Consider the following 12,497-nt stretch of genomic DNA (forward strand, 5'->3'; position numbering starts at 1 on the left):
GAGCCCATATATTATCATGATAGATACATGGAAAAAAACATAAAATGCTACCCCGCAGTGAAGTGCCACTTTATCTCAATGGCACTTCCTGGTTTAAATAAATTATTGAAATAACGTGATAGAAGAATATATTATGTACAAGAATAGGGGCAGATAGGGAGCAAGGGGCTATTTTAAGAAGGCCGATGAGCCATCAGCTCTTCTCCTCTGAATATTTCCTTTCAATTAGTAAAACTGCTCTGTCCTTCCCTCTCTGCACACCTGTCAAACAGGCACCATTTACATTAAAAAACATTCAGATTCTCCCATTGAGATATTTTTAATGAGCGTGCTAAAACCCTGAAGTCCCTTTTTTACTGTATCATTCAACAATTTGCATAATGAAATATGCATGAGGGCTAATTTAATTTTTAGTTCAATATTCACACATAACACAGAGAACTAATGTAGGCTACACAGAACTACTTACTGTGACATTTATTGGTACTGCTAACCGGTCAGTCTGTGGTCAAGTAAAGGGGTTATTGCGGTCTAAAAGGTTCTAAAGCTCATAGGTGTTTTGCGATGTCTGTCATATTCTAATAACAATACCCCACTCGTCTTCTTCTTCTCTCCCCCCTCTCCCTCCCTTCTTTTTTCTCGCCTCTGTGCGTTTTAATTTCTTGCCCCGGTGCCTTCATCATCGGTCACCTGTCATCAGTGCAAGTTGTGGACTGGAAAGGGGGGGGACACAAAACTGACATGGTGCCACAACTTTGACTTTACGACACCCACTGAATGGACACGACCGGCTGGCCTACAGGTTAGAATCAGACCACAATGCCCTCCCGTTTAATGACCACACACACACAAAAAAAGCAGTTCACTAGTTATGATGTCATCACACTGGGAGACGAGAGATTAGAGCTAACTGTTTCACTTACAACTGTGTGCTCAGAGGTGCTGCCACGGGCTGGATTAATTATTTGCACAGACTTTTAAGGAGGAGAAACCTGAACACTGGTAGCACCTGGAGACCCTGGGGCTTCTGTATAAAAATAATGTTTCATCCTTGAAGAAGAAGGGAGGAAAAACCTTCTGAAGCAAAGGAACTGGCCGATAAAACCATATCAAGACAGTAAATGTACAAAACGCTTAAATGCCAGAAATATATAAAAAACACGGGCAACACTGAAAAAGGTAGTGCACAGTGTTTGTGTATATGCTTTATGATACTGCAAAAACTGCTGACGACCTCTGTGGCTGAGTCATAAAGCACCCATTAACTGCTATTTTAAATAGAATAAATTAAAAAGGGTATAGAGCAAAGATTTGACGTAATCTCATATGTGCACTATCCCTCCTCTATCACTGGTTTTTCTCTATTTCTGTCTGTACTATACCTTTCTTCTTTTTTTCTCCTCACTCTCTCTAAGCCAAGATAATAAACCAATTTCTTTTTTTCAGCCTTTGTCTTCATCCTTCCCGCCTAGGAATTATTCCTCTCCCTTCCCCTTTCTTTGTCTCCCATTCCGACTGTCTGTTTTTTTCTGTCTGTTTATCTGTCTTAAACCCACTTAGCTGCAGTTTCCGAAGTCACACCCAGATATATGTGGTAGGCCTCTTATTGCTGCCACCGCTCTCTCGCTTTCCCTCCTTAATACCTTTCTCATCCCTGCCTCCCTCAGGGCGTCATCTCCAGCCTCCCTCTGTTTCTCCCTCGATCCCTCCATCCTTAGCAAAGCCTTAGTGCTGACGTCACCGCTCTGTCTGAGCCAGTAGTCTGAGTCAGATCCAAAAAAGACTCCCTTATGTCCCCAGTACCAACATCTCCTTCTCTTTTTTTCTCTTAGTCTCATTCTTTCTCTCTCTGCCAATGTGTTTATCCAGCAGCCTAACAAAACATAAAAACATCAGCAAAAAATGTCACTATTCACGTCCTCTCATGCCCTGTGACCCATGATTAATGTAGATGCAGAACATGCACACACACATACACCTTATATTTCAAACGGCAAAATGGCTCTATATTTTCCCTGTGTGTTTTCCTTGGTGTTGGCAGAAAAGCTCCTTTTTTTTAATTACCATGACCACATCAAAACAAGGCAGTGGCCTGGATACCGCCTTGCCCGCTGGCTTTCTTCCTTGCAATGTGCAACATACACACACATACACATGTGCACGCGCACACACAAACAAACTGTTCACTAACAAAGCTGAGCTGTGGCAGGCAGGGAAAGAGAAAGCTGTGATGCTGCTGCAGTGGGTGCTGCTGTTGTTATCGTCTCTGATGTTTTTCACTTTGTTTGGCAGAGCTCCCTTCACTCCATCTCTGTCTCTATCCCTCATATAAACATAACTGACTGACTGATGATTTGATGAGGCTGATGCTGGCTGGCAGAGCGTGTCTGTGTCTATGTGTGTGTGTGTGTGTTTTCGCATATGTGCGAGCACATGCGTGTGTCTGCGAGCAGATGTAAAACGGAATAAATATTTGAGTGTGTGTATTGTGTGGGTGTGTGACCGCCTGCATGTGTGTATGCGCTCGAATGCAGATGTGTTGAAGAACACTATAATTACAGAACAAGTGAGAGCTGGGAACTAATCCTCATGAGTTGAAAGAGGTGTCTGAGAGTGAGTGACACACAAAGCCTCAGCAAAGTCTTCTGAAATCAACATTCGAATGCAGTCAAACCACTCAAGTGCTCCACTTAGTCATCCACAACAGTGTGTGAACATGTTTGACACATGCAAACTTTCTGGAATGATGTCTGAATATTAACACAGATAGAAACACAGAGAGCGCGAGAGAGAGTAGAGTGTGGGGTTGTGTTGTGTAAGCATGGCTCTTCTGCAACATGTATTCTCAGTATACACCATTGTTGCAGAGGAAAATAGATCAAAGGATGTATACAGAGATGCAAGCAAGTGGCAAAAAAATCAGCTGGTTAAATTGTGTTGTTGTATTTAAATGTAGCATAGATCATGTTTTAAAAGTTCTTTTCTATATACCAAAGAGGACAAAGTTTGAGAACACATAATAGTTTCTAATCCCTGAAGTGTTTTGCAACAGGTTTCATAACTGCATTACTGAACATCTTTTTGGCTTCTCTTTTTAACACCAGCAGGAATATTGCCAGTTCACAATATTGAGAAATCTCTCGACAGAGCTCCCTCTGAGAGTTGGTCAGAACATGCAATGTGGACTCATGGTGTGCACAATGTCACCATCTTATTTTTCTCAGCTTGTTCACCCATACTGTGACTGAGAGAAAAAAAAATATATTGCTTTTTGGACTTTTTGGAAATCCAAAATCAGTCAGTGGAGTTAGAAGTGGGGGATCTCTTTTACCCAATAATATTATTTGAAATAAACATTTGAAGCACATGGTAAAAACAAATGAGTGTTTGGAAAACCATAAAATAAAAAAAACAAAATTACAAAAGGAAATGATTTCACAGGGCTCTTTATGTGCTGCGGGGAGTTCAGGAAACCCATTTGACAGCAGACAGAGCATAGTTACTGTATATCGCTACAGGATAAAAAGCTGTTAGCCTGGTCTTTCTCTCTCTCTCTCTCTCTCTCTCTCTCTCCCACACACACACATCATATGAGATTCCTCTGCTACTGGCCTCGTTTCTGCTTTATTAGCTTCCTGATGTGGTTATACACACATATACAGTATAGGAGGGTTGGAGGTGGGAAAATGGAGTGAGGGGAAGAAAAAAAAGAGAACAAAAAAGGAAGGATGCAGAGGAACAGGGGGTGCAGTAAGTAATTGAAGAGTGGTGCAGAGATTGTGATTGACAGAGGTAAAAGAAAGGGAGCAAAAGACAGGTGCCTGTGTGTATGTCTTCAGGGTATAGAGAAGCAGATGCATCACATCCTGTGCCAGCACCACCACACCACCCTAACAGAAAAATGACAGATCTGTCTCTCTCTTTGTCTTTCACACGCGTGTGCACACACACACACACAGCAACAATCCCTGAATGTGTTTCTGTCAGCTCTCAACCAGCCTGTCAGAAGCCACAGGTAAAACAATGCTGTTTTTCCTACAGGGAGAAAAAAAACTTATGTTACATTATTAATATTTGGCTGGAGGATGTCACTCTCTCATTGCTCTCATATTGGATTGGATGATGTCAGCATGCAATTTCTGACACAGAAAACACAACATGCACTACACAGTATATTGTTTCCTACACCTTGCTACACACTGGTCCTCATTGATTCCCTGTCATTCTTGTGCATGAAAAATCTGAAATGTATCCAGAAAGATGCCAATGACTAAAGCCGATCTGAAAACACTTGGGTCGAGTGTACTTGCATAATAAATACATAAATAAATACTCTAAAGTCAAATCCAACAAACTGCAGTCAAGTCAGTGAAAAACACACACCGTCACCTTTCTGACATTTTTAGAAAATCTTGTATATAAACATCAAACTTATATATATAATATATAAATAGATAATCTTGTTCATGCATCTGGAAAACAGTGCATACATTTCTGCATTGTGCAAAAATACCCAAGACGCCAAGAAGATAATGTATGAGGAGAAAAAAAAATGTCAAGATGACAACACAATCTGATTTCCATATGAGGTGAAAATGAAAAGTAACAATTCAAACTGAACAGTAGCTGGATGTTTAATGCTGAATAAAATGACCTGTTTTCTTGGCAGATCATAAGCAACTGTTTTACTCAAAGAAAACTGACTAATGAGTTTTATCAGACACAGAGGCACACAAACACTTATTTCTCCCTCTATCTTCCCAGCAGGCTAACGGCCAAGTACAGTTTTTGAGCTCCAGCGTCTTCCCCTCGCCTCTCCTCCCCTATTCTCTTCCACACGGTAACCATGGCAACTTCCACATCGTCCGATTCCAGGACACTCTCGGGGAGTCTTCCTCCAGATTTCCCCCTAGCAACATTCCTTTGCTGTGCTTCTTTCTGCCTTACATCTGTGTGCGGATTTCTCTATGTGACACCTCCGTCATCACCATTTAATCCAAACCACCTGCATACACAAACTCCAAATCCTCCTAAAAGCTAAAAGACAAGCACCAGCTCCGACAGCTCAGGTTGTCTCTACTGATTGGTGAGAAGCAGAGGAGCGTGTAAAGACACCATCACCATCGAGACGACAAAGCCTTGCCACATCAAGACTTGTAGGATTTAGTCAGCCTCACCTCTCGAAACACACAAAAGTGCGTGTGCAGTGGGAAGCAGGGCTGTGTCCTGGTTTGGATTTGCACTTCAGTGTCAAGTCAATCAGGTAGTCAGTCACTGTCTACATGGCGGCATGTCTGAGTCGGTGATTCACATGCTAGTCTGTGGAAGAGTCACAGTTTGAGTGTGTGTGTGTGGGAGAGAGAGAGGAAGAGGAAGCGTGCAGTGTCAAGGCCAGTCTCAAGCCATTCTCAGGCAGCCATGTAGCTTTGGTGCTTGATGAAGCATGATAACAGAGGTTAGCAGAGTAGTGGTGACAGGAGAAAAGGGTCAGACAGTGCAGACTTTGACATGTGGAAATACAAAGGTTTAGAGAAAACGGCACAGTTGTCAGTCAGGGTGAATGCATATTTGTGCGGGAATGAATGAGCATTGAAAAACATGTAATGGACAATAATACAAAAAAAAACATGCAAGTCAGTTGCTCTCACATATCTGAAATAAAGGTTCTGTATATGTGTTTTAGTGTGCTATGACATTTATACCGTATACATCTATCTGGGAGTGTTTATGAGTGTGTATGTGTGTGTGTTTGTGCACATGTGTATGTGTGTGGGCCCTAATTACCGCACTGTGCAAGGGTGACAGTTGGGCCCCCAGGGTGCCGCAGGGCATCTCCTGTAACCGTGGTGACTATACGAGGGTGGTAGCATGCACGCACACACACATTAAGTAGGACATTTCTAGATATGACCTCATTCGGGGAAACAGGATAGTTAATGGAGGGAGAAGAAAAGAAGAGTGAGCAGATCGAGACAGAGAAAGTCAGCGATAGATATAATAACATGATATAATTGTTAATATCCTGGTGAGTCCTCCTCTGCAAGACATCACACAGAGACGCGAAAAAAAATACACACAGTCACAGCCTCAGTTGTGTATGTGCAAAACTTCCATTTTGCAGATAATATTGTTTTTATACTTAGAGTCACTGGGCTGGAATAATCATCAAAAGTGTAAGATTTATCTAAGGTTTAGAGCATTTATTTATCTGTGTCTCTGTCATTATCCGTTCCGCGTCTCTCTCCTTCTCCTGCTGTCTTTACACAGATGGATTAGACTCAAACAGAGAAGACAGATGAAGAGCAGGTATGCCTGGGAAAAAAAATTTGTGCCAGACTGCATGGCATAGTTCACTGGTTACAGAGTCTAGGACTGCAGCACGCGGCTAACACTAGATTGCAGTCTACGATTCTGGCAGTTTTCTATAATTCAGGGAGCCGCAGGGAAAGAACTTCAGAGGTTTTCTTTACAGTCTCCACCGTGAACGGTTCAATCGTTGCTGGTGCAACAAATTCACACTCACATGCACTTGCATCTTATAGATGAGCACATACCCGTGCACACACGTGCATATATACATACATGAATGCACTCACACTAGCAGACTTCCCAAGTGCTTTGAAGACTGAGACTCGGTTCTAAAAGGCAGGCTGCCAGAAGAAGTTGTCTGAGCATAGCAACTGATGAGAAACTTTCCCAATTTTTTTTTCCGAGCACAAAAGAATATGGGAACATACATGACCACGTATGTGTGTTCATTCACAGGGCTAGTGTATAAACCCGGCACCTATATCCCCTTTAAAATTTAACCAAGAGACATGAGATGTCTTTCTGCCTGTCAATCTTATGGCATTTGGCAGAAATAACACTAAAATATAGAATATAATGTAACATACCATAAACATATCACATCCTATAAGCCCCTGCACTTTTGGCCTTAACCCCACCTTTCTCCAGAGTCGGAGAAAGAAAAAAGAAAAACAGGAAAAGTGGTGAAAGCTAAAACAGATGGTGAGGGAGAAAGTAAAAGTGACAGTAAGGGTGAGAAGGGGGGTGAGAAGCATTTTGAGGAGAGGCTAGAATAAAACCTAGAGATGATAAAATTGAAATATCGAGAGTGTGACAGATAGAAGAATAATTAATGAAGCATGTTTATATTTAACATTTCCAAAAGCAAGGAAGGGAAGAAGCACAGAAGAGTAGAGATCTTTCCACAAGTCCTTCTTGTCAAAATGGATTCGGATTGTGTTAAGGGATTTCTTAAAAAGGATGGAAAGAGAAAGAAAATAAGGAAAGGAGAAGGGCAAACAAGGTGGGAGAGATGGTATTGAGGTGTCAGGAGAAAGTCTGTTTCAAGTCCACAAGTAATTTTCTAACACTATAGCTGTAGCAGAGGTAGCAAAAACAGAGTTTGTGTGTCTGTGTGCACTGTCTACACATTCTTGTCCACACTTGTGGCCTCGAGTGCCCGAATACATGTTTGTGAGATTAAGAGGAAGAAGAGGGGGGGGAAAGAGAGAGCCAGAGAGAGAGAGAGGGCTGGGAGGTACTTGGTCTATGAAGCACTCAAGTAGCAGTCAGGGCCAAGGAGTGCATTGTGAAGCATCTTTGTAAATAAAGTCAAATCATTTTATGTGTATAAATCACTCGACAACTGCAGGCATTTCACCATTTTGGCCGCAAACTATATCCGTACAGAAATGAATGACTACCCCTGGGTACCCTTTCATGTACAAAGAAACTGACAGAATACATAGTCTAGTCTAATTAATAGAAGTATACGTATTATGCATTGCAGTTATACATATTATTTTTAAAAATAAAACCTAAAAACCTCTAATGAAATAGCAACCCTAGACCAATTATTTCTGACCCTACTAGACAGGCCCAGACTGCTCAGACTAGTCAGCGCCAATGGTCTAATCACAAACCGCTGATCAGCCACTTAGTCAAAAGATATATAAGATATATACATATCTATATACATAAGATATATGATAAATTAGATTTTTTTTGGAACTACCCTAAAACAAAGAATCCTCAGTAGCCATTTTGGAAGGGAAGCACTTCAATACCTGATTAAACACAGTGAGTCACTGAACTGAGGCCAGTATATCACTAAAACAGATTAAGCGTAACTTTCATGGCCACGGCTTCGTTTCCCCTTCAACCCAGCGTATCCCAATGGGGAGATAATCTGGGAAATGCAGCGGTATCAGGTCCTTTCTAGGTTGCCTGAGAAGCCTTGTGAGACCCTCTGGAGATGTGAGGCTTTGATATCAAGACCAATTATGTGGTATGGGCACACACACAAACATACGCATACACACACATGCATGGTATTCGCATACATACACACACATGCATGCATACACACCTACACCTACACACACACACACTTCTTGGCCTAGGAGAGTGGTACAGAGGAAAACAAAGAGAGAATGTGATACTGAGGAAACAGTGGGCAGGCGGAACATGCTCTGATTTTATCAGCCGGTTGAGCTGAGCTTGAAAGCCAGAGAGTAGAAAGCAGACAAGCTGAAACGGACTTAAGAAGAAGGACGTGTGAGTGCTGAACGCACATGCATGCACACCCACTGTGAATGAAGTCTTTAGTGCGCATTAACAAGTGCACAAACACGTAAAATGGACATGTGCATGAGCACAAAGATCCACTGTGTATTTATGTGTAACACTGGTGCTTTAATAACACACTCTCTGCATGCTTGAGCATTTGTATCTGTATAGTATTGTGTGTGTACACACAAAGGCTCACTCACGGCCTCTCACAATACACACACACACACGCTGAAAATATAAGTGATAAACATTTGTTTCCGGTCTGAGTCACCTCCACAGAGGATCCCTCAAGATTAAGTTTGGCCTCTGGCTCTGCTAATTGGAGCTTAAAGTCTGGTGTAGCCCCTGGGCAGTGTATGCTGTGTGTGTGGTACACACTGTGCGTGTGTGTGTAGGCCTGTGTATAAATTATGGATGGAAAGGGCTGCAGAAAGGGCCACACAAGCTGCAGCTGCCAGAGCGAACAGAGAAACAGAGCCAGGCCAAAGCAATCGTAACCAGAGCACTGCCACATGACACAGACAGGTGGTTAGATAGAGAAACAGAGGAGGGAGCGGGAGAGAGAAAGATGACAGCAATATTGAGACAGAAAACAGATGAGAGAGAAAATAATGGGACAGCAGGAAAGAGCACTCATTGTCAGATTAGCACGTGATCAGAAGAACTGAGATACTAATGGTGACATTAATGAATTATTTATATCCAGACATTCTCATTACAGAAGGCATTGCTTTCCCCTCATTGCTATTTTTGTCATGCTATTATTTTCCAGTCAGCTCTCCCCATCATACCTGCCTAGTATAAAATGTACTGTAGACAGATCCCACTAGTATAAAAGAATATTTTCTATACTGCTTACCAAGAACCACAAGGTCCCTTTTCCATAATAACACAGTATGTGAGGTTTATGGCGATCTGTTAGTAGAAACAGAAAAACATAGACTTTGCCCCGAGTCTTTTGCCCTGGAGCCTGCTATGTTGTAACGGCATGTTTCTGTATAACCACAGAGCAGACAACCCCAACACTGGCTGCAGAGATGACCTTTAATGTGTTGGTACTGTAGGTTCTTCTATAAGTTTATGTACAGGGGATGTACTCAGTTGGATGTATTCAACCTCACTTGATGTCACTAAATCTTGTTTTTCAAAGATTAAAATGATTGAATTCCCTCCTGTTAAAAAACTCCAGCCTAGCAGAACATATAAAATGCTATTGAGCGGCTAGTGACAGCTACTATACACTATCTGCAATACAATCCAGTCAAAAGATTAATTCAGTACATAAGGTTTCTACATGTAAAAGGTGGTTTGATTAGGTAAGTAAATTCAGAGGTCACCTGTTATCTCAATCCTGTGAATGTGTCTTTTCTGTTGAAATTGTTGAAATTCTGTCTCGAGTTATCTATTATGTTTTGCTTTGATAGTTTATTTCTGCAACTCTCTCTCTCCCTGTCTCGTCTGCTTATTATTCTCTTTTTGCTGTTCAAGATAACATTTCAGATAAGTTCAGGAGTCTTATGTCACCACACTGCACAAGACCTTATTAGAAAAAGGTTCAATCTGCAGAGGAGCAAAATCTGAGGCATAAATGGATGATATGCGTGAAACCTTGCGTTAAGTCATGTACCGTAGCAACAAAAAACCCAAGGATAAGGTCAGGAAATGTAAGTAAAAGACAGATTGCTTATCAAGCATAGGCACATAACACAGACATGAGACTGTGAAGACTTTTAAATCATAAAAGGTAACACAAAGGGCCACAAAATCAACCCCAAAAAATCAGCACATCATCAAATACTTCATTGCCTCTTTAATGCAGTGATTCGCTGAAAATATGGTCCTTCCATAGCTGATTAATAACACCTGTATCTGTCACAACTTTAATGGTGAGATCCATGTGTTAAAAGCATGGAATATCTCAGCCATAAACAGAACATTACAGGGTTCTACAGGGATATTGTTGAACAAAATCAAATGTGTTAAAAAGGATAACATTCCCTGAAGCGCTTAAGTTTCTATGCCTCAAGCAGCACTGACAGCAAAGGAGGCGGTCACACTGGAGAGGTGTGTAGGAAGTGTTACCTGAACCTTATCATTGTCTGATAAGGTTCTGCACCCTCATGGCATTGTACTGCCGGTACAAGAACAGTAAGAATCAGAGCAGCATGGGGTGGGGCTGATGGGTCACGCAGGTTTCAATGGATTTTCTCTTACCTTTGTCCTTTTGTTTTTAAGATTGAAAGGAGGTTTGTCATTTTATCCTGCTGTTTGCTGTTTTTGTGGGTTAACACGTAGGTAGCTGACACAGATACTTGGAACAGTTGACGCCGCATACCTACTGTAGCTAAGATGTCTGGGACTGGGAGAAACAAAGCAATTTTGAATTCTATTATGTCCTGGCTCCGTCTTTGTGCCATGAGTCAGCCGTACATCTTGCACCAAGCATGCCATGGGACAAAAGTAATTAACACAATACACAGAATTAATTATTTTCACTGTGGTTGTCCAATTTTGTACAGTCCAGACACTGAGTTCCCCTCTCTCGCTTGCAGTAGTACTTTTCCTCATTTCTCACTCACTCAAACACATACTGTACACCAACCTGAGGGACATGATCTTGTACGCATCGGGCAGGTAGCACCGCGTGTTCTCCATCTGGGCGGGGTCGGAGTCGCAGATCTTGTCGTCAGTTCGACCATAGTTGGCACTCTCAATCATGATGACATCTGTGCCTGGGCATCGCAGTTCGATGGGGTAGGACTCGCAGGAGAGCTCCCTGCGGACTACTGCCATGGGGATCGGGGCACGGCCATAGACTGGACAGACAAACACACACAATCGTAAATTATTTGGTGTACTGACGATACTACCTACTGAAAAACTGGAATACCAGATGTCTGTGTGAAGCTGACTTTAATTTATGTGCACTAGAGCCCTAAATTGTACAAGAACAAATTGTGTTCAACTAAATTTGTATTTGTACCCTTGTCATATAAACTTAATTATCCAAACTATATGAAAACAATAGCATCACACAAGGGCTTGTCCAGTGTCGCAAGTGAACCAACTTGGTAATTACTGCTCTGTTACTGTTAGCAGTTTCAGACTAGATAGAGAGTAATTGGCTGGCAAATTCAACAGATATTTAGAGCTGCAGAGATCATCTAAAGATGGCATCGCCTAATTATACTCAGAGGATGCAAATCTGATGTATACATTCACTTTTACTGTAATGAAATGGAGGACATGCCATCTAAATGAGACTGGAGCTAGTTTCTTTACGCTTTATAAAGTCATGCTTTTTGTTCCATACAACAGTATAATCATCTGAAAACTAAAATAAAATACAACCAGAGCATTTCATCTTTTCCAATTATTTAATCATACTGTGCATTATTACCCCTCTTCCATATTTTCATTTGATCAGAGTTGAGGGAGTGTGAGCTGTGATATTGATGGTGTAGGGGTAGATGTTCCCAGGGATTTCGGTTGTTGTGGTGTAGCTTAGATGTTGTTATTCTGTCTTCTGAGGTTCCCTAGGAGCATCAGTGATTATCCCTTGATAGATAGGTTTATCAGAGGAGGTGTTGTTTGGTTTTCACCTCTCCCTCTATAATATCAATGTAGATTGTTACATTATATTGTGTGTTAGCGGATTCTTCTACCTGTCGATCTCATCTGAGAATTTGTGCTATATCTGACACAATATACATGCAGGTGCTGTATTTTCCCTGATGAATAAACAAATGAAATACTGCATATTAAATCCGAGTGATTCGGATTACTTGCGGGTCTATTTCAATCTCCTTTTTATTAAAGATTATGTCAAGACCTTTCAAATCATTCTTAAAACAACAAGTGTATATGCTCATGCACACACAACGAATATACCAACAATCCAAATGTAAAGCCCTATA

The 12,497-nt window shown here is 41.4% G+C and overlaps 1 protein-coding gene across 6 annotated transcripts in view; it reads right to left on the bottom strand.

The window, feature by feature from the left end:
* Positions 1–12,497, bottom strand: part of adgrl3.1 (adhesion G protein-coupled receptor L3.1) — a 103,990-nt gene that overhangs the window by 59,809 nt on the left and 31,684 nt on the right. For all 6 annotated transcript variants that reach the window (XM_028399772.1, XM_028399741.1, XM_028399765.1 and 3 more), the window contains exon 4: positions 11,183–11,396. In XM_028399772.1, coding sequence (XP_028255573.1) covers positions 11,183–11,396 — 214 coding nt within the window. The remainder of the gene's footprint in view (positions 1–11,182; positions 11,397–12,497) is intronic.

This window comes from Parambassis ranga, chromosome 1 (assembly GCF_900634625.1).
Source record: "Parambassis ranga chromosome 1, fParRan2.1, whole genome shotgun sequence".
In the NCBI taxonomy this organism is placed as follows: domain Eukaryota; kingdom Metazoa; phylum Chordata; class Actinopteri; family Ambassidae; genus Parambassis; species Parambassis ranga.